Here is a 26,963-nt window from a genome sequence, read left to right on the forward strand (position 1 = left end):
ACAGTCTCAATCCACTCGTTTTGCCCACAGGCTGATCTGACAGCCCACGGAGAGGGTCGGTCTGCAGTAAATAAAGCGATTTGTTACCATAACTCGATCAATCCCAGCCCTTCTGGTCTCAGAAATAATAAGTTAGCCTGAAATGCACATAATAGTTCCACTTTAAACGAGCAGTGGATGGAGGTTTAGGTATCCTGGTGCTGAAACTGAGCTTATGCCAAGCTTTGCTTCTTTTTACCTCCAGTTTGTCTAAACAAAGGTTTTATACCATACAGTTAAAATATAACAAACTTTGACACCGATTGTAGCAGCTGGGGTGTTTACAGTCTTTCCCCAAGATACAGGGGGGGCAAGAAGGGTCCTAGTCACTAGCCTGGGTCTCAGAGATAAAGCTGCCTCCACCCAGAAGTCTACTGTACCACGAGGTTATTTTTTCATTCATCGAATAAACTACTCTGAAGGGCCCACGTTAGTCTCACTTATGGTATGTTTGCGTTTCGGAGGCGGCTCGAGCCCGCCAACCAGGCAGAAGCTTTTTAGTTGTTTCGCAAACTCAAAACATTCAGAGCGTAACAGTGAGTCAGAGGGAGGTTTAATAAAACACCATGATTGCTACATTTTCACACTTTTAGATAACATTCAAAACAACGTCATTTTATGATGCATTTTTAATAATGAGCTGCAAGAAAAAAAAAAAAAAATTTCTACACTTCAAATAAAAAAAAGTCAATTCATAACATTTGAAGTATAGATCTGATTTTGAAAGAGTTAGTAGCGTACAGGACCACCAATAACTTCATTTTAGTCAAATTTAGCTCATATTGAAAAAATCCTGAACATTAAGAGGAACATTTATACATGGACACAAAATTAAACCTTCTGTAGGAAATAATCCATTTTAATGTGGATTTATGCAATATTTATGGGGTATACATGGATAAATACATAAATGTCTATTTCACATCGATGCATCAGTCAGTTTTCAAACTTTTTTCTCTTCCTCTTATGGCTTCATCAACACTTGTGTTTAACATGACATCAGCATTTTTCATACCTGCATTTGTCTTCTCTGAAGTACTTTTGTTACTAAACTTCCTTCTGCCCACCTCAGACACAACACATCCAGCTGCTGCCCCAGCTGCTCCACCAATCAGCCCCCACAACAACAGACCAAGCACCAGCCCCACTAGCGCTCCCACAATCACCACTATGGGCACCTTCTTTGCATTTTCCCCAACTTTCCCCCACACTGAACTCTCAGCCACCATTTTGGCGCCTACTTTTGCCCCGGAGCCCACCTTCTCCCACACGGGACTCTGCGCCACCTTCTTTGCTCCAGCTCCGATACCAGCTCCAACTTTCACTGAACTGTCTGCCACCAGTTTAGCTCCAGCTTTGGCACCAGAACCCACTTTCCCCCACACAGGACTCTGAGCCAAATTCTTTGCACCGGCGCCGACACGCATGGAGCCATTTGCCACCAGCTTGGCCCCAGATTTGGCCCCTGAACCAACTTTCTCCCAGACAGGACTTGCTGCCACCGCTTTTGCTCCAGATCCCACCCATGCAGAACCATCCACCACTACCGTGGGAACCCTTTCTCCTACCGCTTTCGACACCTGACCTGCAGTACTTCCCATCTTCTGCCACATTGAACTATCCACCACGATCTTCTGGATATTCTGCGCGCCACTGCCGACTGTCCCCCACACCGGACTGCTTTTCACAGTCTTTGCTCCCTCTCCAACCCAGGCCGAGCCATCTGCCAACAGTTTGGATAAATTCTTCGTACTGGAGCTCATTTTCTCCATCATGGAATGGAGAAGTGAAGGGGACATGGTGTAGAGGTTAATAGGAGGAAGGCTCTCGATATTCATGGTGCTTACACTCATCTCCGCCTCCTCCCTCGTTTTCTCAGACTCATCCATCAGATCCTCTTCTACTTCAGCCACAGGCTGCATGTATGGACAGAGCACATGCTTCTCAGAGCTGAGCCTTCCAGCATCTCTATGTTCTTGCTCAGGATTTATGCTTCTCTCCTTCGCAATCTCCAACTGCTTCTCCTTCACTCTGCTCTCTGCCTCCTGAAAAGCAGGACAGGAATAATACCGTCCTCCAGCCTCCTTCACAGTCTGCTCCACCTTCTCTAGCAAGTCCGCCACATTCCTCTTCTCCCTCCAATCTCTTCCCCTCTCCATGATGTGAAACCTGTCCCCACATTGTTCTACAAGCTTAACCAAATCCTTCCGCTGACTGGCAATGTAACCCTCCATACTGTCTCCTAATTTCCCACTTTCCCTCAGCTGGTCTGCATACGTAAAGAGGACCATGGTGTATCTTTGGACTGCTTCTGGGCCAAAGACTGCTTCCAGGGCCCCAAGGGCCTGCAGCTCGATCTTTGCAGGTTGATCTAACGGGACGCACAGGAGAAAGGCGTGAGGGCCAGGACTAGACAAAGCAACACAGGAGGAGATCTGAGCTTGGACTTCATCTGGAGCCCGCTCTGAGTTGAACCAATCAGGAGTGTCGACTACTGACACCTGCAGGACAGAGAAAACGAACATTTAGCAGATTCTGAGGGAAAGCTGACAGTTTGCAAAGATGGTTAAAAAAAAAAAAAAAAAAAAAATATTTACACACACGAAAGATTTTTACATTTGAATACTTATGAACACCAACCTTCCTTCCTTCAATGAGTGCCTTCCTCTTCTCACACTTCTGAGTGATGGATGTGAAGCTCTCTGCATGGGACTCGAACACCTCCTGGCCCAGGATGCTGTTGCCAGCTGCACTCTTCCCTGCTTTAGATCGCCCGAGCAACACCAGACGAAGCTCTGGAGAGTTCGAAGAGGATAAGCTGGAAGAGGAGGACGATGAAGGAGAGGGAGCAAACGCTGGTGAAGAGTGGGAGGAACTGGAGATGACAGGTGACTGAAGAGGGGAGGAAGGAGACGCTTCAGTGATTTTCTCCTCAAAACTGTCGATTCTGTGGCAAACTGCAAATCAGGGAATTGTAAGTCAATGTGGAAATTCAGACAGATGAAACTGATACTCGCCAGCAGAGACAAGGACCAGTTACTTACATGTTGAGATTATTGGAGACATTTCCGCCTCTGAAATTTGTGCGCGAGTGGCTCCATCTGCTGGGAAGAAACATTTCCATCAGAGGTGGACAGCTCCAGGCCTTCAGGACTACAGTCCTGCAGACATTAGGAGTTTCCCTGCTGCAACACATTGGACTCAAATCAATGGGTAATTAGAAGACTTGTGCAGAATTTGATGTCAAGATCTCCACAAGTCTAAGTCTGATGTGTGTCGGATGTGTTGCAGCAGAGAAAATAACGTCTGCAGGACTGCAGCTGTCCACAACCAATTACCCCCTGATTTATTGATTGATTTTAACCTCTATTTGTGGATCAACAGACTTCTGAACTCCGTTTGGGCAGAAAAATGTGGTCTCAAATGACTCGTTTATACTGAGACAAACATGTTTGGTACAACTCAGTTTAGTTACCTGTGTTCAGTGTGAGACTGGGCGTCCCGTTTGCCTGCATGTCACCACTGGCGTCTGGATACGACCGTTCTGGAGCTGCATGAAGCCCATTAAACATTTGGGTTTCATCAACTCTCTCTGTTTCCTCTCCTGCCTTCATCCTCTCCGAGGCGTTGATGGACTCCACTCTTCCATCAAGCATTTCTGTCTCTGAGAGTCTCCATGAGGCGGCCATGTTTGTTCTCTCCTCCTCTTCTCTATAACTTCTCATATGTCCTTGTTTTAGTGTCTGCAGTTCTTTCTCCTGCTCCGTTTTCATGACGTATACTCCTTTATTCTGCACCAAGCTGTCCACCTATTGAGAATAAATTTACTTTTCTTACATTCGTACAGTTAAGTTTTAGTAAGGATACATTTATTTAATCTAAACTACACTTTTACAAGTGTCAAAATGTACAAAATATTTACCAAAAAAAATTTTTTTTAGAAATACATGCATTTTCTGATAAGTAAAACACACCTGTCTGATCAATGTCTCATATCAGACCTGGTTCTTTAAGTTGAAACTTGTTTGCAATTTTTTTGATACAAAGAATTCACTGATAGCAGTATCACACCGATACAATATCTGCACTGTGTATTCATAAGTGTTCCAGTACTACACAGCCTGATACAAATAAAGAAAAAAAAATGGAGCTGCCAAAGTTTCAACCTTAATGCAAAGAGATATCTGAAATTAACAGGTTATTTTGTTTTTACACTGTGTTAGAGTTGTTACTCATGTCAAACATGGATCTTGCATTATATTGATAGCAACTGATTTTAGGTATGTAGATGCTTTCTCACAGCAGTGAACAGAATAAAAATAAATTTAAAAAAAAAAAAAAAAAACTTCTCATACTTATGAAGTTTCTGATAGTTAATCTTCACATTTAGAGGATGGTCACAGTTTGACCCGTTTGACAACTCATTCATTGCATCTGAAATTCTGGTCCAAACTCCTCACACATGTACAGAAATCAGTAAACAGTATCAACAAGTACTCAGATGTACGTACTTTTACCCATTTCTATCAGTGTGGCTCGATTTGATACCAAGCAAAGTGGTGACACTCATGTTTTATTCCATTGATTTTTGCATGATTTTACTCTTGTTTGATCATTTAGTGTTTTTGTTCCTCATTTGTAGTTTGATCATTTTCGGTGTAATTTACTATGATGTAGTATGTTTCAGTGATCGTTTGTAAAGCACTTTGCTGTTGGAAAGGGCCATCAATAAACACCAAAACTTTGGGAAAAGTCTGTATTACCATCTCACTGCTTAATGTTTGGCTCTGCAGCTGGATATACTGCACCTGCCTCCCACATGTTTGCTTTAGGTCAAATAAGAGCAACTAGAAAATTCAGACATTTTGAAGTCAGGAAGCAGCATATTTAGTGTCTTATTTTTTTTTTTTTTTTAAGTAGTACTTCTGTGGCCGTGTAAATGAGAATATATAAATGTTCGAGTGCACGTGTGGACAAAAGAAATGATTCAGCATGAGTATAAAAATATATTTAAGGATTTTTAGATCAGTGATTAACTTCGAAGCTCCCTTGTAGACTTAGTGTATAAATAGTGCAGAGATGTTTTATTAATTACAACAATCTTGTGCAGACATAGAAAACTTAAGTCTCATTGTGACCGGAAGACAATAATTTAGTCCGACTCAAAGTTTGGTTGGTTTCCACACCCACTACTACTAATGTGAAGCTTAAAGGAGAGAGAATTGTCTTACATTAGAGGAACAAACTTCTTAAACCCTTGAAAGCTGTGACAAATAAAAACTCTGCAGCTTTCAAAGTGTTGGATGAATTTTGATGCCAAATTCATCCAATACTCGCATAGTTAATACTTGCATTGCAAGTATTACATCTTGCAATGTAATACTGTGGCAGCTTTTAAATCTCTGAGAAGTACTCAGCCAATTAAAATCACACCCGTCCTCAGGCCTGGTCAGTATGTCTGATCACTGCAAACATCTCTAAACAGTCTGTTCACTCCTGCAACAATCAGGTTGGTAAAATGTGCTTAAAAAAAAAAAAAACAAAGTCAGACTCGCAATTTAAAAACATTGCAGCAGTGGCTGGTAATGACCGGTCTTGTGTGCAGCTGTTTATGAACATTTGCATTCCTGGGAAAAATGCCAGAACACAGTCAACATCTGATTGGCTGAATCATCAGTTTAAGTTCTGCACTGATGAAATTCTGTCAATCGCTTCGTGTTACAACAGCTTACCTTCTGCAGCAGCGCCAGAACCTGCTGTCTGTCCTGCCTCTGACGGTTATTTAGGACATGATACCTCCCCCCGCAAGATTCAATCATCTGCTTCAAGCCCTTTTCACTCTGAAGGTACATCTGTAGGAAAACAATTCAGCTTCATCAAATTTAGGCTAGCAATGCTCTTTGCATTGCATGGAAGGAGCAGTGGCTTCATTTTACAGAACATTAAACCCTGAGAGAGAGAGAGAAGGAAAAAAAAAAAAAAAAAAAAAAAAAAAAGCAGGTTGCAGCTTAAATTCTCTTCAAATACCAACTAATAACCCAGAACAAAAGGGGCGATGTACATCTCTTTATACCTCCACTGTTCTTCTCATCAAGTAGTCCCCACAGGTCAGCAGCACCAGGGTGTGATCCAGCACCTCCTTCCCAAATATCTCTTCCAGCTCTGCAGGAACACGACCCTCCACCTGAAGAAAAATGTTGGGAAAAAAAACAACTATTATGTGCTCTGTTATTGTTATTCTGGCTTTTCTTTTATCACTTGTCCATCTCTTTATCCCCCCCATCCTAAATAGTTTTGTACAGACCCCTTGTTTGTTTTGTCACATATACGTCTTAGTCTGACATGACTTGTGAAAAAATGGTAACTATGTGACATTTCAAAATCATTAGTCTTATCTTCTACTTGCTGGTATCTATTATAGGACAGAAGATAATTATCAGGTCGTGTTCAACAGGATTTTAAGCAATCTTTTTAACCATTTAAATTATGCAATGTATTCTTAAACTATATCAAATATGTCACGGACAAACTTTTTTTTTTTTTTTTAAATTAAATGTTTAAGTGTTTGGTTAAAGAAAAAAATCAAATAAAAAAAAAAACTACTAACCTCTGTGAACTGGCCAATGGGAACAAGCAACAGAAGAGCATGAGGGCCTGGTGCAGTCAGCATCATAGCCCTCTGCGTCTCCCTTCTAACACCGTCTTCCATCTTTCCACCACTCCAATACCATCTTGGAGCCTCTACCACGGTCACGCTCCTGCCCTGACTGAAGCCGTGTCGCACCTGACAGCTCTTAGAATCATCAGAAGAGACGGGAGACAGACAGCCCAGGATAGTGTCCGCTGATGATGTCTTCCCACATCCGATGTTTCCCAAAAGAATTAACCTCAAATCTGAGGGCGAGGACCCAGGGAAGCGCTCTCTCAGATGTTCACTCATAACTTATGTAGGAAAAAGGGAGGTTAAAAGGGCTAAATGTGATACATGGACTCAATTTAAGGACAAAAAATGGTGACCTAACAATGCGTACAATGTGCAAATGAAAGGATAAACTATAGAAATGGGTTAAATAGCTGACAATTATGCCTCACCTTGTTGGCATTTCCATTTCACTGGAAATTATCTGCCTTTAGATCTCAGGATGTTTGAAAAAGCACACCTTGTTTGTCCAGTCAAACTACTTTCTGCCTGGATTTATATTTAGCCTGATATGTAAATAATTACAGAATGCATCCATGTTAAAATACTTACAAAATAATCCCAAGTTCAATGTGACACCATGCACCAACAGTGCAGACTTTTAACAAATAAGGCACAAAACTGACTTAAAATAGGAATAAAACTACTAGTCAAGAATGTAAGATATTTGTTTGCTGCTAGCTAAAAGCTGGAAAAAAACAAAAACAAAAAAAACTAACCCATTCTTTGCATCAAACTAGAATGTGGGTATATAATCAATAGTTACAAGTCTCTGGAAGCGTCAATTCTGAGACCACTAAATCTCCAGTAAAGATATTTAAAAAAAGAGGAGATGTACTTACTTGTGTGTTTAATCGTTGGTGAAGCTGCGTTCACGTAATTCCTCTGTTTGTTTAGCTGGAAACTAAATCATGTCTCCCATTCGGCAGCTGATGGTTCCCAGTAGACAACTGAAATGCAGCTGCTTCACACCGACAGGGACTAACCCATCAAACCACTCCCAACTCTACCATATTCACACACACCTAAACACTTTGTGTGTGTGTGTGTGTGCGCACATGCAGAATCGGTTTCTCTGCATTCCTAGATGAGGTGGAGGAGGTATACCCAGCAGCACACGTGACTCACTAACTTTGTTTCACCTGCCACACCCATCGAGTGTCGAAACGTAAAACCCTTCAGGGTCTGAGGCTCTGCTGAGAAAAGCAGGTAAGCTACGTAAACATTCTGTCATGTCAGAGAAACACATGACAACGTAGACGATTAAAAACAATCTTCCTGTTTTCTGAAAAGGTTGACCTGGAAACCTTTACTGTTCCGTCACCTGTGACGGACCAGTTGAACTTTCCACAATACAAAACCAGTTCAGATTAATGAACAAATTTCTCAGAAATTTGTCTTTAATGTAAATATTTTAGAAATACTAAAGCTACAATCATGTATATTACCTCTAAATATTTAGCGTATTAACATTAAATGACAATTCTTTCACAACAAGAACATAAGCCATAAAATTGAACTTAAAAAAAAAAAAAAAAAAAAAAGATATCGTCTGAGAGGCTTCAGTTTTAACTAAAGTTGTCAGATTTATACATCAGCTTATTCATTAGTGTATTTTAATATTTTTTCCACACAAAGCTCATTGTATAAAATTATATTTAGGTAAATTTTCTATAAATGTTGATCGGACACTTGAATTTTAAGCCGAGCCACTCAAGAAATTTAGAGTTAAATAGGATATTTACACAAATATGTCTGCAAGTAGATTTAATTGTCCAAAAACAAGATAAAAGGAGCTTCTGATGTACAATTGTGTGAAACCAGAGGGATCTTCTATCTTCACTTACAGCCCAGGCATCACATAAGCAACGTTTTCCAGAGTAGAGGCCTTAAAAAGGGAAATACGCAGGAAGTTTTCCTCTTAACACACATACTGAAAGCACAGTTGTTACTTTTGTAAATCCAAGGACAAATAATAGCGTGGGAGATTTTGGGTGTGTGTGTTCATGGTTGTCTGGCTGCATTGCTCACCAGTGTGTATTCCATGCAGCTTGTCAGCTCAGGTATCTGAGTGGTGAGGCACATAAGTGGAGCCAGAGCACACAGCAGAGAGTCCAACAGCAGAGAGAAGCTACTTGACACACACACCGTTTTCTGCAGGGATACCGGGAAAAGTGTGTGTGACTGTTAGACAACAACATCCTGCAAAGTTTCAGATTTGCATGACTGAACTCACACTGGTCTCCTTAAGATGATGTCCAATCAGAGACAAGGATTCCCCAAGGAGGTGCAGGTGAGCCGCTGCATTCACTGGATCCTGGTTGGAGGACCTGGGACTCCTGGATGTGGAATTCACAGCATCCCAGTCTGAACTGGTCAAACTACACAAACAGCTACATGGACTGCTGGTGTCAGAGATTAAGTTCGACACCTCGGGACAAGCAATGGCTCTGATGAATCCAGGAATGGAAATGGACAGATGAGGCATGTTTAATCGTGGAGGGACGGGGGGACTGACTGGTTTCTTTCTTTGACTGACTTCTATGTTGTGCTGGCTTCCAGGACACACCCAGTACTTCAACATGGGAATTGGACTTCTCTGATGGAAGGAAAGATGTGGAACTATATGCAAGGACACAATTTAAAATAAAAAAAAATATACTGTATAGAGATCAATCTATCGTTATTACCTGCCCTCCGCTGCCCTCTGCTGGACAACAGGGATACAACAACTTGTCTTGGTTGTCCTGAAGAAGAGTTCACACACTTATTTTATAAGTGCAGCTTTTTATACATTTAATTATAATCGTTTGATGTTGAAATTTAAGTTAAACCTGAAATATACTTGATGTAAATCTGGCGTCTCACCTCTTCCTTTCCACTTATCGTCCATCTGTTATCTGGTACGCAGACTGGATTAGCAGGGAATAAACCCAAAGACTCCGTCCAGTGAATTTCAGGATCACTTTGACCATCAGTATCTAGTACTATAAACAGTAATAATTTAATAAAATGATTAAAAATTAATACTTTCAGTTCTTTACTGTTTACTGGACATTTTTTATGTACATATTATTTTGAGCATTTTTTTATTTTTTATTTTTTAAATACTCTGACCACAAAGTTCATGTTTTGGGTGAAATTTGCATAAAATGTAAACGTTCCATGCTACACAAACATCCTCTTTATGTGATATGTCAAAGTGGAATCATGCAGTGGTGATTTCTTTGTCTTGTACGGTTATTGACACAAAAGCCAACAGCGGTGGGTATACTGCAACATAAAAACCTCAGCATCTCAATGACTAGACATGCGTTTCATGTCATCTTGGTCTGGTGCAAAATATGAACAATAGGATGAAGAGCAGTGCTTTAAGTGGAACAAAATAAGTGGTGGTACTCCCTTAATGACTTGCTGTTAGTTTGTCATGCAAATATGGGACAAAAACGTGGATGATACTTACATGTAGATCTATAGATTAATAGTTTTAAAGCACAGAAATAAAAGCAGCAAGTTTAAATCAAATCCACATTTGCCAAATTCAAAGTACCATGGAGACACTTCAGAACTTCAAGCCTCATTGCATGGACATAAAAAATAACACTGAAAAGTAAGTACATAAACTTAAAGTTCGTTAACCCTCTCATGCATTAATTAACAATGCAACATTTCACATTTTTGTAAGAAAAAAAAAACAACAAAGTGATTCATTTACAAAAATACCCTCCTCAATCATGAATATGCAAGAAAAAAAGCTTGTAAATGGGTGCCCACTACAGGGCTACTATGCACAAAAGGGTTAAAAACAAAAGTTCTATATTTAGACTTATTTAGCTTATTACCAGACTAATTTAACAGTGTATTACTATTACACTTTTCCTCTGTGAAATATGTTTTTCACAGCATGATACCTGGTCCATGCCACTTAGCAATATTATCTCACCTTTAATCTAGTAATAATCTTCAAAAACTCTAAATTTGCTGCATATTTAATAAAAAATTTTAATAAAAATCAATTATTTTCTGCACAAATTACAAGGAAGTTAAAGCCTTACCAATATGATGTAGCTTCTTGTTGAGGGAACCTTTTTGTTGCTGAAAAAGTGGATGAAATTATAAGACATTACATTTAGGATAACTAAAACCTCAGGATCAGATATACCACATAAATATTTTACTCATTTTTTATGTAATAATTAAACCACATTTATGATAACTGGAGGAGTGAAAAGATGCAAAACTGGAAGTGGGCATCTCCGGTCCTTAAGGAGAGCAGTCCTGCAGATGTTCGTAGTGTCCCTGCTGCAACACACCTGACTCAAATCAGTGTGTAATTAGCAGACTAGTACTGAGTTTATTGTCAAGCTCTGCACATTTCTGCTAATTAAGTTTGATGTGTGTTGAAGCAGAGCAACTAACATTTGCAGGATCGGAGTTGCCCATCGCATTCCCTACTTTTACAGTGTTGTAAAAGTAAGAATGGACACACTGGATAGTATAATGCACAGCAACAATGCCTGCAAGTCGTGCAATTATGGTGAGATAGGAAGGGAAAGTGGTTTGCAAACTACAACAAATATGAAATTTACTGCAGCTTATAAATTCAGTTTATCCACAAAGAAGGATATTAAACAGAAAATACAAGAGTTATGGAAGCCTATCACAGAGAGGTGGCTTGATAAGAGTAATTAGATCTTTCTGTCAAATTTGTTTTGGATTAAAAAGACTCTCAGACCACCTGGGGAAGCATCTTGGTGTCACATTCCTCATCACCCAGCTCTGCTTCCTCCAGCTTCTCCACATCCATCAGGAAGTCTTCATGCAAACCTTGTTCTAGTCTCTGGCTGTCTGCTTCACCCTCCATCTACCGGCTGATTTAACAGGGGCAATGCTTCTGGTCAGGGTTACAAGCTGTGGCTGCCACAATTTAACACAGGTGGGGGGTTTTGGACTGATTGATCAGCGCTTTCAGCCACCATCAATAAAGCAAACATCCCTGCCATACTTTATATGAGGTCAAGGCCAGATTATCCAATGGGCAATATGGACACAAGCCCAGGGGCTCATGCCCACTTGGGGCCTACATTAGGGAAACGCCAGCAGTTTGGACATGAAACAAAATGTACATAAAAGCCAGATAGTTACACCACAGTGTCTAGTGTATTGCTTTTGGTACCATTGGCTGAGAGATGTTAAAAATATAGTTTCACAGTGTATCATTCACAACTTTCACAATGTTGAGGTGGGGAAGGGGCCCACTGGAACACTCTGGGCTCAGGAGCCTGTGCTTTTTTAAATCCGGCCCTGTATAAGGTTAGCATAGTTCCCTGTTTAAAACCATAATAATGTCTATCAAAAGTTGGAGTTTAACCAAAACAAACTCGCGAAAAGCGTGACATTCACCGTGACACGTGAAATATTAACTAATGTTCTCTTTGCCTTCAGTCTCATGTGATTTGATAGCGCAAACATGACACGAAGCTCGCGAGACTGGGGACCAACGGTTAAAAAATAAATAAAAAATAATAAAAAGTCCGGCGAAATTTTCATTAAATTACTTAAAATTTAGGAATTTAATCCATATAGTTATACAGAACAAGTTAAAGAGTAGTTGTTCTCATATAAGTATTAATTATCAGACAAATGTGTAAAATAACGACAGGCACGTCGCGAGCTGTGTTTTCAGTTCAACGTCTGACGTCATCTTTTGAGTTCTTCTTCTACTCCGCCATTAAACTATTAATGTTAAAGCGGTAGCAAAACACCTCGTTTCATGAGATGAATAACAGTTCAGGCATATCTTACCTCTTAATTAAAAAAACCCGCTTGTGAACTCGCGTCTTTCACACGTCTGCAGTTTTTCTGTAGAACTTGCTGTGTCACGGTTACGTACTCTTCGCGACTGGTTCTTTTGTGCTGAGTCACGTTTAGCTGGAGCGACACTGTGATTTAACAAATGACCATTGTTTGTTGCTTCACCGCACACAGCGTGCTATTTACATACGTTTCCAGCCAAAATCTATCCATTAATAGGTTTACAAACGCTTAATTGTTGTTAAAAATAACACTTTTGCATATAAGATTTAAAACATAATCAGCTTTCCATTTATATGCTGAATGTGTAATCCAGTTAAACATGAGAAATGAATCAATGGTTTATTTTAATAAATCCTCTAATATTTATTCTGTTTGTGTCTGACAAATGTATACATGTCTAAACATTAAATAATCAGAGTGACACGCATGTTTCACAAAGATAAACCTTGCAGGTCAGTCATATTGACTTTATGAAATTGTAGTTTAGTCCACTTTTACACAGTATCACCTCCTGGTTGTTTCATTGTATTCTTCTTTAACCTTTTTTGGGTGGGTTTAAATGACTTGTGGAACTTTGGGGTGTTATTATGCTACATGACCCACTTCATCATAAGATAACCTCACAGAGATATCCTCACACTGTCCTTTATATCTCGCTTGCAAAATGGAGAATTGCATATAAATTCTGCCCAGACAGAAGGGAAACAGATTTTCACAAAACACATTTCTATAAACCATTTTCTCAAAACATTAAACACAAATCTGAAACTTAAAACTAAATTCACAAAACTGCAAACTTTTCCATCAAAATCACTTGATTTACTATTTATGATAACTTTTGTTTTATGTTCAGATCATAACACTGCAACTAAAAATATATGAACTTCAGAACAGTCAATTGACACTGCATGAAATAATAAACATTCAAGGATGTGTATTTTACCAGGAAATGTTTATTTTAAATGCAGTTGCAAAATACAAAGCCCAAAACAGCAAAACCCCCTAAATGTCTGTCAGCTTGATCTTTACATATTCTGTATTGTTGTAATATCAAAAAGAAAAAGAAACACAATTAAAAATCACAAAGATTTACTCTCCATCAACAGATCTTTGTTCGGGATCCAGCCAGTTCAAACACTTTATACAGAAATAAACTTTGAAAATACTGTTTTTTACTAAATTTTCACTCTAACTTGATGTACTATACATTACATTAGTTCACAGCACTCTAAAAGTATTTACTGTAACAAGCATTCAGCAGTAACTGCGGGTCTATAAAGGTTTGAACAAGATGCACATACAATGCCAGATATTTAACTCTTACAGAGTTTAGCTCAAAGACAATACTTGTTTAATGCTCAAAGGCAAGACTTGTTTAATGCTCAGTGTGTTCTGATGGAATACACTGGTTCAGTCTCTCTTTACTGTAAATATAAATGAATAAATTACCAGAAATGTCACAAGACTTATCAGTAATCTAACAAAGCGGTTAAACTTGCTCTTTTTTTTTTCTTACAAAATAAAACTGCTGGTGTACTGTCATCATACAATCATGTGATTGTCTTTTCTCTACCATTTGTCATGTCCTCCCTCTCCAGCCTGAAAAGCCCTGTCATGTTTAGCTCCAGCTCCTCCTCTTTGACCGGTTCAACTTAGGAATCTGAAGCTGCACCGTCATGTTTAGGGCTCAGCCTCGCCTCCATACATGGCTTTCCAAGGCATGACTAAAAACCTTTCCATGCTAAGGTTACATCCCACAGTCCCTCCCACAGCATTTTTCCCAAGCCCTCCTCAAAGTTGCTGCATCATGTTATCTCTCAGTCCCTCCTCCTGTTTTTGCTGAATCTGCTGGATCATGTTTAGCAGAAGCTTGGTGACCCTTGAGTTCCTGTTTTCATTGAAGAGATCGGGGGAGGAGACAGAGGCAGAACAAAGTATAAAAGAGACAGAGAATTGAAAAACGCTCACACTTTGCTGGACATCCTGAGTGATTAACAAAGACAAAACTACCAAACCTAAAGGACTTTTATCACAACTGGTGAGTAAAACATAATTTTTGCACTCTGCTGGTGTCTTAAATCCCTTCCCGGTGAGGCTTACTGCGCTGTAAGACGACTTATTTGCTGTAACAGGATATTACTGACAGATTTACCATTTTCAGATCCACAATGGAAACAGAGAAGAAAACAGAAACAGCAGCAGAACAGATGACTGACAGGTTTGGATGCAGTGATTTATCAAGTCTACATTACGGGGTTTTGACCTCCAGCTGCATCGTGGCTCACATAATTTACCATGCTGACAGAGATTTCTTTCCTTTCTCAGAGATCTGTCTGAACAAATCAAAAAGGTGACAAAAGAGAGTCACGTCCGAGCAGAAAACACAGAACTGATGCTGAGCTTCCAGCAGGGGCAGGTCTCACTTCAGCAATATAAGGCAAGAAATCAGACAAACGAGACGCTGAGGAGGTCTTAAGTTTACCTACAGGAGATCCTGACATCTCTTCTCCCCTTCTGCAGCTTCTTCTGTGCTCCCTTCATGAGATCTACCAGTCTTTGGAGGAAGAGCTGGACAGGAACGCCACTCATCCCGGTGTCGCGCCTATTTACTTCCCCACTGAACTGGCCAGGCTGGAGTCCATCCAGAAGGACCTGGAATTCTTCTACGGTCAGGACTGGAGAGAGAAGATTGTGGTTCCCGCTGCAACTAGAAGATACTCCCACAGACTCCGACAGGTATGTCATACATTACACATCAGCGTGTGTTCAGTGTATTCCTACAAGACGATGCTCAGTCAGTATTTGTCCCTGTGTTCCAGATTGGGAAAGAAAACCCTGAACTTCTAGTTGCTCATGCTTACACCCGTTACCTTGGCGACCTGTCTGGAGGACAAGTGCTCGGTCGAATCGCCCAGAAGTCCATGGGACTGACAGGCAGAGAGGGTCTGTCCTTCTTCGCTTTCCCCGGCGTCAACAGCCCCAACCTGTTCAAGCAGCTGTATCGCAGCCGGATGAACAGCGTGGAGCTGACAGAGGAGGAGCGGAACGGCGTGCTGGAGGAGGCTGTCCGGGCCTTCGAGTTAAACATCCAGGTGAGGAGGAGGAGGAGGAGCGATGTGGAGCATGAAGGAAGCTGAATGCACAAGACTTTCTTTGCAATTTGAGACATTTTCTTCTTCTTCTTCTTTCAGGTCTTTGAAGATTTACAGAAGATGCTGAGTGTCACTGAAAACAAGCTGCAGGACTGCGGAACAAACTCCAAACCGGAAACACTCCAGATGCCGGGACTTCTCAGCAGCTCCCCTCTGATCCGCATGGTGCTGGGAATCTTTGTAGCTCTGGCTACGGTCAGCATGGGAATCTATGTTTTATAAACCTAACACTGAAAAGCTGTTTGATGGACTTTTGATACATTTTTTTTCTAATCACTTGAATATCAAATTGAAAACTTTGTTCAGATTTATTAAATGTAAGCTGTATTTATGTAAACTGTGTCTTTTGTCTCCTCCAACACGGAAAAAAGATTGTGCAATACTGTAAATACACCCCTTTTTTTTAAATAAAACTTTTATTGAAGGAAAATGTTTTTTTCCTGTCATTCGTACCTTCAGTTGAATATCGTCTCATAGAACCTGCTTTTCTTTTAGCCTCATCATAGTTTTAATGGATCAAGTGGGTCAGAAATTTTAAAAGTTGCTGTTTTAATTTAATGTTTGAACATTAATGTTACTACCAAGATTATTTTGGGCTCTTTAGCTTGAAAAGAAACACTTGGAAGAGGGAGCTTTTTGTTCTGTTTTACATTTTTCTGACTTATATCTGTACAAATGCTTACAAAGATATTTCCTAATGTCATGATGTAACTTGAGTTACTAAAAGATAAAAATACAAACCTTTTCAACATGGAAATCGGATCAAATCTACCTTCAGGTGTCAAAGATACTTTAGGGGGGGGAATTCAAGGTTCAAGTCAGCTCGTCAGAGGTTAGACATACATTTACATTTGACAAGTTTACAGAACGAACTGATACTTTGGCCCTGCAGCCAGTTTTTTAACAGGTGCTGCCTGATAAACGAATAAAAGATGACATGAGGAAGGATGGGTGGGTGTTCAAAAAAAAAAAAAAAGAAGTATCTCTACACTTCACCTAAAGGAGGAAGGATAAAGATGCATCGAATTCAAACAATAGACAACACACACTAGGGGAGGGGGGGTGGGTGCAGCGCGCCCATCCAACTCGCCGTCCGAGGGTGGAGGGAGGGGCGAGGTCCGGAGAAGGCGGTGAAAGATTGGAGAGTGTGTCTGTAACAGTGAGTGTGTGCGTTCAGTGTGTGAGTCTGTGAAGTTTGAACTTAGAGTTACCCTTCCTTATGGCTCATTGAGAGTCTGGTGCAGAAGTTGACAAGTTGTTGGAGAACCTTTATATTTAAATCAGAAGGAAACACTGAAACCTGCAGCACGGTAGATCTGGAGGAACAGAAGTGGTGACTCCTGGTCTAAACCAGGAATGACCACCTGCGGTCGTTGAGGGCCGGTTTCCTGCAGGTATTAAACGCGTCTCTGCAGCAACACACCTGATTGAAATAAATGAACCATTAACAGACTTGTGCAGAACTTTCTGACGTCTCTGATCGTATCAGCTGCACACAGTCGTGCCAGACTGTTATTGGCTTTGAAAGGACTTCTAACCCTGTGCACAAACATGCATAAACTAACCTGCAGTAACTAAACAGCTTCAAACAAAACGTCACACTTCTGTAAGATTTGGTATCCACCTTTATTGTGGTTTCACAAATGATTCGACCACTATCATTACAAATGAAGACATTGTTGTTACCAGCCGCCAGGCTTCATCTCAGGCCAGTCGGATAAGCTGTTTTCACACATGCAGCACACTCCAGCAACCTTCCACAGATCTTCCAGAGAAAGGTGGCATGTGCAAAAGCAAATGTTCACACCATCCACTCTGTGGGAACAATTCCACCACAGTAAAATCTGAGCAGGTGAGACAACATGCGCAGGTAGCAGCGAATCTTCAGGAGCAGAGCGTTCTCTTTTCTAACCCCTCCTCGCCGTCATGCGTGTGTTAGCGCACGTCCAATATTTCTATCAGCGCAACAAAGAGCATCATCAGCTATTCTCAACAGGTTGTAAAGGTAACAGCGATTTCCACAGAACGTCTTGCTTCCTGTGGGCTCCAAACAGATGTCTCCCCCCCCCCCCCCCCCCCCCCCCGCCACATCCCCAGCTGTTAGAGCACATCTCATGCTGCGTACTACATGTGTGAACATCAACTGTGAGAAAAGCCAAGATCAAACTGTCTGCACATTCTCCTGATAATCTCCAAGGCTCATGTGTGAAAACAGCTTAAGCGAAACCTCCTATTCAGTGCTGGCATGCGTCTCCTCCTAGAGGACAACTACAGAAAGACAAACAGAACATCAGAAATGATTGTACTTCACAGGAATTGGCTTACGTCGATGTGAAAAAAAGGCACTGGAAGTGCACAGTAAATCTAGAAACGTCCTCTTGTTGTCATTCACATTCAAGTTACATTCCCGTCTGCTTCAGTGGCCGGTTTTACCAGCTCTCTCTCTCTCTCTCTCACACACACACACACACACTTGGTTGTGTTCTACATTAAACAGTCAGCATCAGAAACAAAAGTGTTGTTTTACCAGACTCCTGAAATGCAACAAAAAAAATGACACAAGTTCACCAACATTAAATAAATCCAACTACTTCAGGCTGAAAACGAAAACCCCACAACACACACACACACACACACACACACACACACACACACACACACACACACACACACACACACACACACACACAGATGAAATCAATCATATGAAATCTACAAGCTACAAAGCTTCAGATGAGGGGTGTCCCAAGGTGCTTTGAAAGGGGGATTGCACAGCATAGTTCTGAATGAAAAGGACCCTAAAAGCTGGATTTTAAAAACGTGATAAACTAATAAACCCGAGACAAAGCAAAGACGAGGCAAGAAAACAGTTTCACATTTCTAAAAAGCAGCTTTGAATGAGAAAAATGTCGAAACAAACCTCAGTAAAATAAAGTAAAAGCAGCGTTTATAAGCCGAAATGACATCATTCTGTCTTGCTGTGGATTTAAAAAGTATCCTGACAATGTTTATGAGATCACACGCAAGTGGTTAACATCTCGACCTGACTTCATGCTTTCATCTGCAGCTCTGACACACGATGCTCACCTGAACGAGACAAACTCATGTAGTATATTGCACATCACGCCTAAAAAGGGAAAGCAAATTTAGCTGATTTGCGTCTCTCATTAGGACAAGCAGAAGTGAAACATTCCTGTGGTAATATTCTATTTGCACAACTTTCCTTCATCTGATTTGATTTGGCACATTTGGCGCTTTTCACAACCCAAACAGATTCATCTGCAGCAGCAGTTTCTTTAACATCTGTCTGCATCCACAAACAATATGCAAACATCTGCTTGACACTGCATGACCTCGACTACCTGTCTGGACAGCTAGGACAGTTTTGGCTAAAAAAAGGTGCATTTGCTACTTGGCAGGAGCAGCCGCCAGGGACGAGGAGGAGGAGGAGGAGGAGGAGGAGGAGGAGGTTCTCAGTTGGTTTCATATGTGGACAGCAAGGCTGCATCTACAGGCTCCATGCAGGAGGGGCAGGTGAAGGAGCGCATCAGCCAGGGGTCGATGCAGTCCACGTGGTAGATGTGGAGGCAGGGCAAGAATCGGATGGGATCGCCGTACTCAAAATCCATCATGCAGATCACACACCTAGAGGAAAGAGAAGCCGAATATGCAAACTAATACCATGAGGAAATTATTTTTACCGTTTTAAATTGTGTCCATGATTGTCAAAGCAAAACAAGTTCACTGCGAAAAAAAAAAATTTGATTTTTGTTGCTGACTCACTCTTTAACTTTCTTCTCAGAGGGGTCGGAGCCTGGGTTGAAGACGCCTCTGGGAAGGTGCTGGATGAGTCCGATGCGCTGAGCGATGCGGATCTGCTCCTCCTCAGTCAGCTGGCTGGCCAGCCGGCTTTGTCCCGGGTTGGGGTGGAACACCGGCACTGGCTGGGCTCGCTCCTGGGGAAAAAAGAGAAAGGGTCACAAAAATAACCTGGAACTAAAAGACGTCATTTCCGTGTGGAATTTCTACTAAATTTAACCCATAAAATGATGAAAATATGGAACAATGTGGACTCAGAGTTTCCAACTTTGTGGGTTTTTTTTTTTTATTGCTTTACCAAAGAAATAAAGACAGACTTTGAAACATTTATCTAAAATCTATTTAACGCCCCCCCATTGTGGCTTCAAGACACATTAAATATGCTTAATATAAAACAGGATTAGCAAAGTGACATCCAATAAATACAAATAGAAGAGATCAAAGATAATATAATAATATAAAGTTTTACAAAAAGATGAGCAGAACAAGCAAGCTGTCAGATCTCAGATTAATTAGTTCTCAGGGGTGCAACCCCCCCTGAGAACAGAAGAAGAGATGTTCATTGATGCTCTGTCCGCCCCTCCTCAACCACCCTCCGCCCCTTCCCACCTGACTCACCGCCTCCCTGGACTGTATTTGTCTTGTCTTGAGTTTGTGCTTTAGTGTATGAGGTGTTTATTCCAGTCTCTCCCATAGACTGTATATGAAAGATGGACGGAGCCTCCAGCAGTTAAAAGTGAAGCCTATGTGGAAGTACATAAAACTGCAGTTCCCCCTTCATCCACTAGGGGCTGCAAAACAGAGTGAATCTCCATAGACTCCCATGTTAAAAAGACCAACTTCACGGCAGAAATAAACATGTTTACAGCCTGGTTCATAAATCCCTTTTTGGTTTAATAGTTCAGGTTTACCTTCATGACAACTGTGGGGGGAAGTGAATTTTTTTCTAACTCGCTCGTTTAAAATTAATTCAATCTTAAAGTTCGGCATATTTAGGGGCGTATCCTTTTGATTGACAATTACCGATCTCCCGCTTCAAGTCAGAAAGAACGTAGAACAACCGCAGTTTTTAACCAGTTAACAACGTGACTCAGCTTTAGCCTGCTTACCTGGTTAGCATGCTGGTTAGCTCCTGTTATCTCCGAGTTAGCTCGGTTAGCTCTTAGCTACAGAAAGCTCGGAGTTCGCTCGATGTCAATCATCCACCATGATGCTCACAGCCCCCCTCTCAGCTCCACCTCTTTGCCCATATTTGTGTTTTCTGGGCGAGACGACGCGCATGACCCTGCCAAGATGGCGATGGTAGGAACCGCCCACCGAGCTTCAATTCAGCTCTTAAAAAACCTATGAGTGACGTCACGGAGGCTACATCATCTTTTTATATACAGTCTATGGTCTCTCCAGACTGCACCACCTAGAGACGCGGTTCGGAACAACATGTTTTTTTCCCTCCCCCACTATGATCCTAATGTATCTCTGTCCTTATCTGTTATAAGGCAGCGTCTGTAAAACTGGCTGCGGGGCCTAGGCTTCAGTTCGGTTTTGTAAACTTGTCATAAATGTTAAATGTCTGTATGTCTAACCTTGGACAAGCTGGCTTGAACCTTGAATTTCCCCTCAGGGATGATTAAAGTATCTTTCACTTGATTTAATTTTATTATTGTGCAGAATGTTATTGGCTGTTAGATCCATTTAATGTAAGCCAGGTGTGTTGGAGTAGGGATACATGGAAAGCCTGCAGGACAGCGGCCCTTGAGGACCGACTCTGGACACCCCTACATTACAATTGAAATATGAAATAAGGCAGCCTTTCTCTATGACAACTTTATTTGATCCTCTGACAGGATCTTTCACTTTCTAAAGACTCAAAAACATTATAACTGTAAACAAGGCAAACTGTTGGGAGATTTCCAAGCCGGAAATGTCCCGCGATGTGCCAAAAGAGATGTAAAAGCAGTCGCAAGCAAGTCTTAACTGACTGGTTCCTGTTCTGAACGTACCCTGCCTCTCGCCTGCTAACCGCTGGGACAGACTCCAGCTTCCCTGCAAGCCTGAAATAGACTAAGTGGCTGAGAAATGAATGGATAGATTATAGATTGCAGGAATGATGTGTATAAACCAAAAGCAGTCACAAGAGGGAATGGCTGTAATTTGATATTCAAACTTTTGGTCAGTATCAAAACATACAGTGAGACTAAAACCCATTAAGTCTGGGACAAGACCAGAACATATAAAGCAAGTCTGCTTGTGGATGTTCCATGAGCGTGGTCTAGAAATATTCTGGCTCATCTGATTTTACCAAAACGCATCTTATGGACAGCCTTACATATAATGAGGTTAATTCCAACACAAGATATAGAAGTGTTTACAGATCTGCGTGCCTGCCAAGCTGTCGTCTGACACATTTAGTTGATAAGAGAGAAAAGGTCACACCTCTCTTCAGCTGTTACCTTCAGGCTGATGTTGCAAAGTCCTGCTGGCCCAAAAAACATCTTCCGTTGCCTCTTCCTTAACTTCTATTCTGAATAAGTTCAAGTAGGCACAAGTCACATGTTTCATCTTGCTTGACTTCTCCTTCCCTTCACTCTGTAAAGCTGAATGATTGGCTTTTTGGGTTTTTTTTTAAATGTTTTTATTTCATGAAACCTTGAGCCAGTCAAAAACATTTCTGTCACTACTTTGTGCAGACAATAAAGTTGTATCTTTCCATCTACCTAACCATCTACCTAATTACCCATCTACCTACCTACCTACATATCTACCTACCTACCTACCTACCTACACATCTACCTACTAACCTACCTACCCATCTATCCATCCATCCATCCATCTACCTACCTACCTACCAACCAATCTATCTATCTATCTACCTACCTATCTACCTACCTACCTATCCATCCATCTATCTATCAACCTACCAACCAATCTATCTACCTACCTACCTACCTACACATCTACCTATTTACCTACCTACCCATCTATCTATCTATCTACCTACCTACCTATCTACCTACCTACCTACCTACCTACCCACCCATCTATCCATCCATCCATCCATCTATCAACCTACCAACCAATCTATCTACCTACCTACCTACCTACACATCTACCTATTTACCTACCTACCCATCTATCTATCTATCTACCTACCTATCTACCTACCTACCTACCCACCCATCTATCCATCCATCTATCTATCTATCAACCTACCAACCAATCTATCTACCTACCTACCTACCTACACACCTACCTATTTACCTACCTACCCATCTATCTATCTATCTATCTATCTACCTACCTACCTATCCATCTATCTACTTACCTACTAGGGCGGTGACAATACGCTTTTGCCCCGATTCGATTCAATTCCAATTTTTTTGGGTGGCGATTCAATTTAAATTACGATTCTCACAATTCTTCAATATTGCTGATTTTTGTAGATTAAAAATAAGATAAATGTATAAAACTTATTTTTTTGCTCGTCAGTTTTCTTGATTTCAATTAGTGAAAAAACAACACAGTAGCCAGATCATCATTCTGCTTCTATAACGCCCAAGATGACAAGTAAAAACATCAATAAAAACAACAAAAATTACAAAAATTTTATAATGAATAATTTATTTGTTTTAAAAAAAAAAAAAAACTTTTTTTTTTTAAAATAAAAAAAATTGATTTTAAAATTGTGAAGCAAAAAAAAAAAAAAAAAATCAAAAAAATCCAGATTTTCGATTTGATTTTCCCACCCCGATTACCTACCTACCTACCTATCCCTCCATCCATCTACCAACCTACCTACTTATATACCTTCTTACCTACCTATGTATCTATCTACCTGCTTACCTACCTATCTATAGTTAAGATCTGATGGTAGATATTAGGAGTTATACCATGGTCAGAGAATTCTACTGCCAACTGGCTGCATTATTATTGTATATATACTAACATAGTTTGGCGAGTTGAATCACTGTAACATCACTGTTGCAGGCATCGCCATAGCAACCCAATAATCAACTTGCTTAGATCAGCTGGCTTTTGACAGGTGAATGAGAAAAATGTGCTGTAGCTTGACAACGGTTATTTAGCATTAAAAGTACATCGAGGCCAACATAAAATAATTCCTACACTTTAGTATTTTTAGCAAGTTTTGTAATAAATAAAAAAAATTATCAAATGTTTACTGTGTGGGACAATGGTATTAGCAGATTAAACAACTCTGATTGATGCATGAGATGGTTATAATGTGCATTTATTAACCTTTGTTATAAAGTCTCTTCCTGGAGGTTCGGAAGGGGTTAGCTGGTCATGCCATATTTTCTGACACAGCGTAACACAACAGGAGAAGGAATGAGCAATGTAGATATTTGCTCTGATTCTGATAACGACAGCACATGTTTGCATTAGAATATTTTGGAGGAGTGGTGATATAAAATGATAAAACTATATCAAAAGACGTGCTGTTTTACAGTTGTTAAATCAGGGCAGTTTCCACTAGACTAGATCCATTAACTGCAGCAGACTTCCAAATCCCAGACTTCATATACTGGTACATCTCAGAAAATTAGAATATGACAAAGTTCAATATTTTTCATCACTCATTTCAGAATGTGAAACCCATATACTGTATAGATTCATTACACATAGAGTGAAACATTTCAAACATTTTTCTTGAAATTTTGAGGATTGTGGCTTCTAGATTATGAAAACCCAAAATGCAGTGTCTCAGAAAATTAGAATATTACATGAGATCAATTTTTTTAAAAAAAAAAAAGATATTTTAAAAAGAAATATCAGGCTTCTGAAAAGTATGTGCATTTTCATGCACTAAGTACTTGGTCGGGCCTCCTTTTGCATGAATTACTGCATCAATGTGGCGTGACAATGGAAGCAATCAGCGTGTGACACTGCTCAGGTGTAATGGAAGCCCAGGTTGCTTTGATAGCAGCCTTCAGGTCATCTACATAGTTGGGTTTGGTGTCTCTCATCTTCCTCTTGACAATATCCCAAAGATTCTCTATGGGGCTCAGATCAGGTGAGTTTGTTGGCCAATCCAGCACAGTAACACCATGGTCACTGAAGCAGCTTTTGGTACATTTGGAAGTAAGCAGGTGCCAAGTCCTGCTGGAAAAAATGGCATCTCCATAAAGCTTGTCAGCAGAAGGAAGCATGAAGTGCTCTAAAATGTCCTGCTAGATGCTGTGTTGACTGTGTACTTCAGAAAACCCAGTGGAGCAACACCAGCAGATGACATGGCTCCCCAAATCATCACTGACTGTGGAAACTTCACACTGGACTTCCAGCAACATGGATTCTGCATCTCTCCACTCTTCCTCCAGACTCTAGGACCTCAGTTTACAAATGAAATGCAGAATCTGCTTCCATCTGAGAAACAGTCCAGTCCTTTTCCTCCTTAGCCCAGGTGAGATGCTTCTGTCGTCTCTGGTTCAGGAGTGGCTTGACACGAGGAATGGGACATTTGTAGCCCATGTCTGGGATTTGTCTGTGCGTAGCGGCTCTTGATGCGCTGAGTCCAGCTTCAGTCCACTTCTTGTGAAGCTCCCCAGATTCTTGAATGGATGTTGCTTGACAATCCTCTCAAGGCTGCGGTTCTGCCTTCTGCTGGTGCACCTTTTCCTTCCACTCAACTTTCCATTAACATGCTTGGATCCAGCAGTCTGTGAACAACCAGCTTCTTTAGAAATGACATTTTATAGTTTTCCCTCCTTGTGAAGGGTCAGTGATTGTCTTCTGGACATCTGTCAAGTCCGCAGTCTTCCCCATGATTGTGTCGCCATCTGACCCAGACTGAGAGACCAATTAAAGATTTAGGATACCTTTGCAGGTGGTTTGAGTTAATTAGTTGATTAGGGTGTGACACCATGACTTTCCAAGACTGAGGTTTTTCATAATATTCTAATTTTCTGAGACACTGCATTTTGGGTTTTCATTATCTATAAGCCACAATTATCACAATATCAAGAAAAAAAGGTCTGCAATGTTTCACTCTATGTGTAATGACTCTATATAGTTCAAGTTTATTTATGTATATAGCAGCAGCTGCCCAAAGTATTGAACAGTAAAGGAACAAACAACAACACTGCACAATCTAAAATTAAACACTGCATTATAAAAATATAAATAAAATCTGGACACAAAACAAAAATGTAAAATAAAAGTAAAAAAATTAAAATACACAAAGATAAAGCTCAGGTATGACCAAATACCAGAAAAGGCTCTGTTACCCCTGGATTTTAACCTGGCCAAAGTATATAATATACATACATAAGTTTAACATTCTGAAATGAGTGACAAAAAATATTGAACTTTTTCATAATATTCTAATTTTCTGAGATGTATAATTTCTGAATGAATGAACATTTGCTTCTAATTTTGTGCCACAAACAAATCAGATGTTAAATGGAAAGGTGTGACAGATGCTTTGTATAGACTGTAAAACTATTTAAATCTTTATTGTTTCCCATAAACTCAGTCTGACTTGCAAAGATTTTTCAGTTTCTATTGTCTCAGACATCTAATCTACTTTATGCACATACCACACTTGACCTGTTTTTCTTGTACAAGTACTTTCTCAACATTAATGGTTGGATTAATATGTCCATACCCACCTTTATACCTTTATCAATAATAATTTCGTTATTTTAACTTAAGCCAGGTGTGTTGGAGCAGCACTTGCTACAAATCTGCTTTTTGTACAACTTAAATAAATAAACAAAAAAGTTAATATAGAAGTATATGTATAGCTTTAAAATGAGATACCTTAAGTTTAGCTTCCATAGTTTACTGTTTTTTTTTTTAAAAAATAAACAAACTTTCACTTCCAGGGGGCCGTGCTAAAGTTGTCCCCGCGTTGCTCACCTCGTAGGGCGGCGGCGGCTCTCCGGGCAGGCTGCCCCCTTCGGACTCGTTCAGGAGAGACAGGTCATCGGCACCTTGTGAAAACAAACAGTTCCCCATTGACGTGAGACCACCATGAGAGTCCACTCCTCTCTCTGGGGGTCGCAGCTAATGCTTTAGCTTAGCTTTAGCTTAACGTTAGCTTAGCTTTAGCCCGATTACTTTGTTGACATTCCGCGCGGACCTTGTCGGAAAAGCAGCAGAAAAAACTTCTCTAATTTAAGTGAAATAAATGTTAACTATTTCGTAAAAGGGAAACCTTTAACAACAACTACTCAAACTTTTTATTTTACTCAAACTGAAAGATAATGTTTATATTATCTAAGTATGGTGTATTTACGCTAAATGTCAGGACCAGGAAGTTTGCCACAACAGGATATCCGTATAACTTCACTTCACAACAAAAGCGGGGGATTAAAACGATTAAATAATTGCACGTGGCAAATTTGAAATACAAAGTTTTTATTGAAAATTTTTATTTTTTTTTACGTGTAATTAAAATGAATGCCCAACTATCGTATAAG

At 40.4% G+C, this 26,963-nt stretch overlaps 4 protein-coding genes across 5 annotated transcripts; 1 reads left to right on the plus strand and 3 right to left on the minus strand.

Annotated features, from left to right (window-relative positions):
- Nucleotides 1–575: 575 nt before the first annotated feature.
- LOC306754296 (uncharacterized protein) lies at nucleotides 576–8,012 on the minus strand. 2 transcript variants are annotated; one of them, XM_079238256.1, is made up of 7 exons: nucleotides 6,647–8,012; nucleotides 6,113–6,223; nucleotides 5,772–5,891; nucleotides 3,515–3,848; nucleotides 3,084–3,140; nucleotides 2,680–2,996; nucleotides 576–2,540 (listed from the first exon to the last, which is right to left on the minus strand). In XM_079238256.1, exons 1-7 carry the CDS (start codon nucleotides 6,977–6,979, stop codon nucleotides 972–974), a joined length of 2,841 nt encoding a protein of 946 aa, XP_079094382.1. In that variant the 5' UTR covers nucleotides 6,980–8,012; the 3' UTR covers nucleotides 576–971. The 2 variants fall into 2 exon arrangements, with proteins under 2 accessions (XP_079094382.1, XP_079094381.1); XM_079238255.1 differs by having other exon boundaries at nucleotides 3,084–3,143.
- Nucleotides 8,013–8,294: 282 nt separating this feature from the next.
- On the minus strand, nucleotides 8,295–10,830 carry hmgxb4b (HMG box domain containing 4b). Its single transcript, XM_079264372.1, has 6 exons — nucleotides 10,795–10,830; nucleotides 9,608–9,726; nucleotides 9,430–9,486; nucleotides 8,976–9,338; nucleotides 8,771–8,893; nucleotides 8,295–8,627 (listed from the first exon to the last, which is right to left on the minus strand). The coding sequence occupies exons 4-6, from the start codon at nucleotides 9,321–9,323 to the stop codon at nucleotides 8,583–8,585; spliced, it is 516 nt and encodes a 171-aa protein (XP_079120498.1). The 5' UTR covers nucleotides 9,324–9,338; nucleotides 9,430–9,486; nucleotides 9,608–9,726; nucleotides 10,795–10,830; the 3' UTR covers nucleotides 8,295–8,582.
- A 3,707-nt stretch (nucleotides 10,831–14,537) lies between these two features.
- Nucleotides 14,538–15,930, plus strand: hmox1b (heme oxygenase 1b; the record flags this gene model as incomplete). Its single annotated transcript, XM_079264780.1, has 6 exons — nucleotides 14,538–14,594; nucleotides 14,718–14,774; nucleotides 14,882–14,993; nucleotides 15,077–15,292; nucleotides 15,376–15,648; nucleotides 15,748–15,930. Exons 2-6 carry the CDS (start codon nucleotides 14,725–14,727, stop codon nucleotides 15,928–15,930), a joined length of 834 nt encoding a protein of 277 aa, XP_079120906.1. The 5' UTR covers nucleotides 14,538–14,594; nucleotides 14,718–14,724.
- Nucleotides 15,931–17,803: 1,873 nt separating this feature from the next.
- On the minus strand, nucleotides 17,804–26,799 carry rnf11a (ring finger protein 11a). Its single transcript, XM_079238399.1, has 3 exons — nucleotides 26,401–26,799; nucleotides 19,492–19,664; nucleotides 17,804–19,353 (listed from the first exon to the last, which is right to left on the minus strand). The coding sequence occupies exons 1-3, from the start codon at nucleotides 26,497–26,499 to the stop codon at nucleotides 19,182–19,184; spliced, it is 444 nt and encodes a 147-aa protein (XP_079094525.1). The 5' UTR covers nucleotides 26,500–26,799; the 3' UTR covers nucleotides 17,804–19,181.
- Nucleotides 26,800–26,963: the final 164 nt, after the last annotated feature.

The sequence above is a fragment of the Telmatherina bonti genome, assembly GCF_933228915.1.
Source record: "Telmatherina bonti genome assembly, chromosome: 3".
Lineage (NCBI taxonomy): Eukaryota > Metazoa > Chordata > Actinopteri > Atheriniformes > Telmatherinidae > Telmatherina > Telmatherina bonti.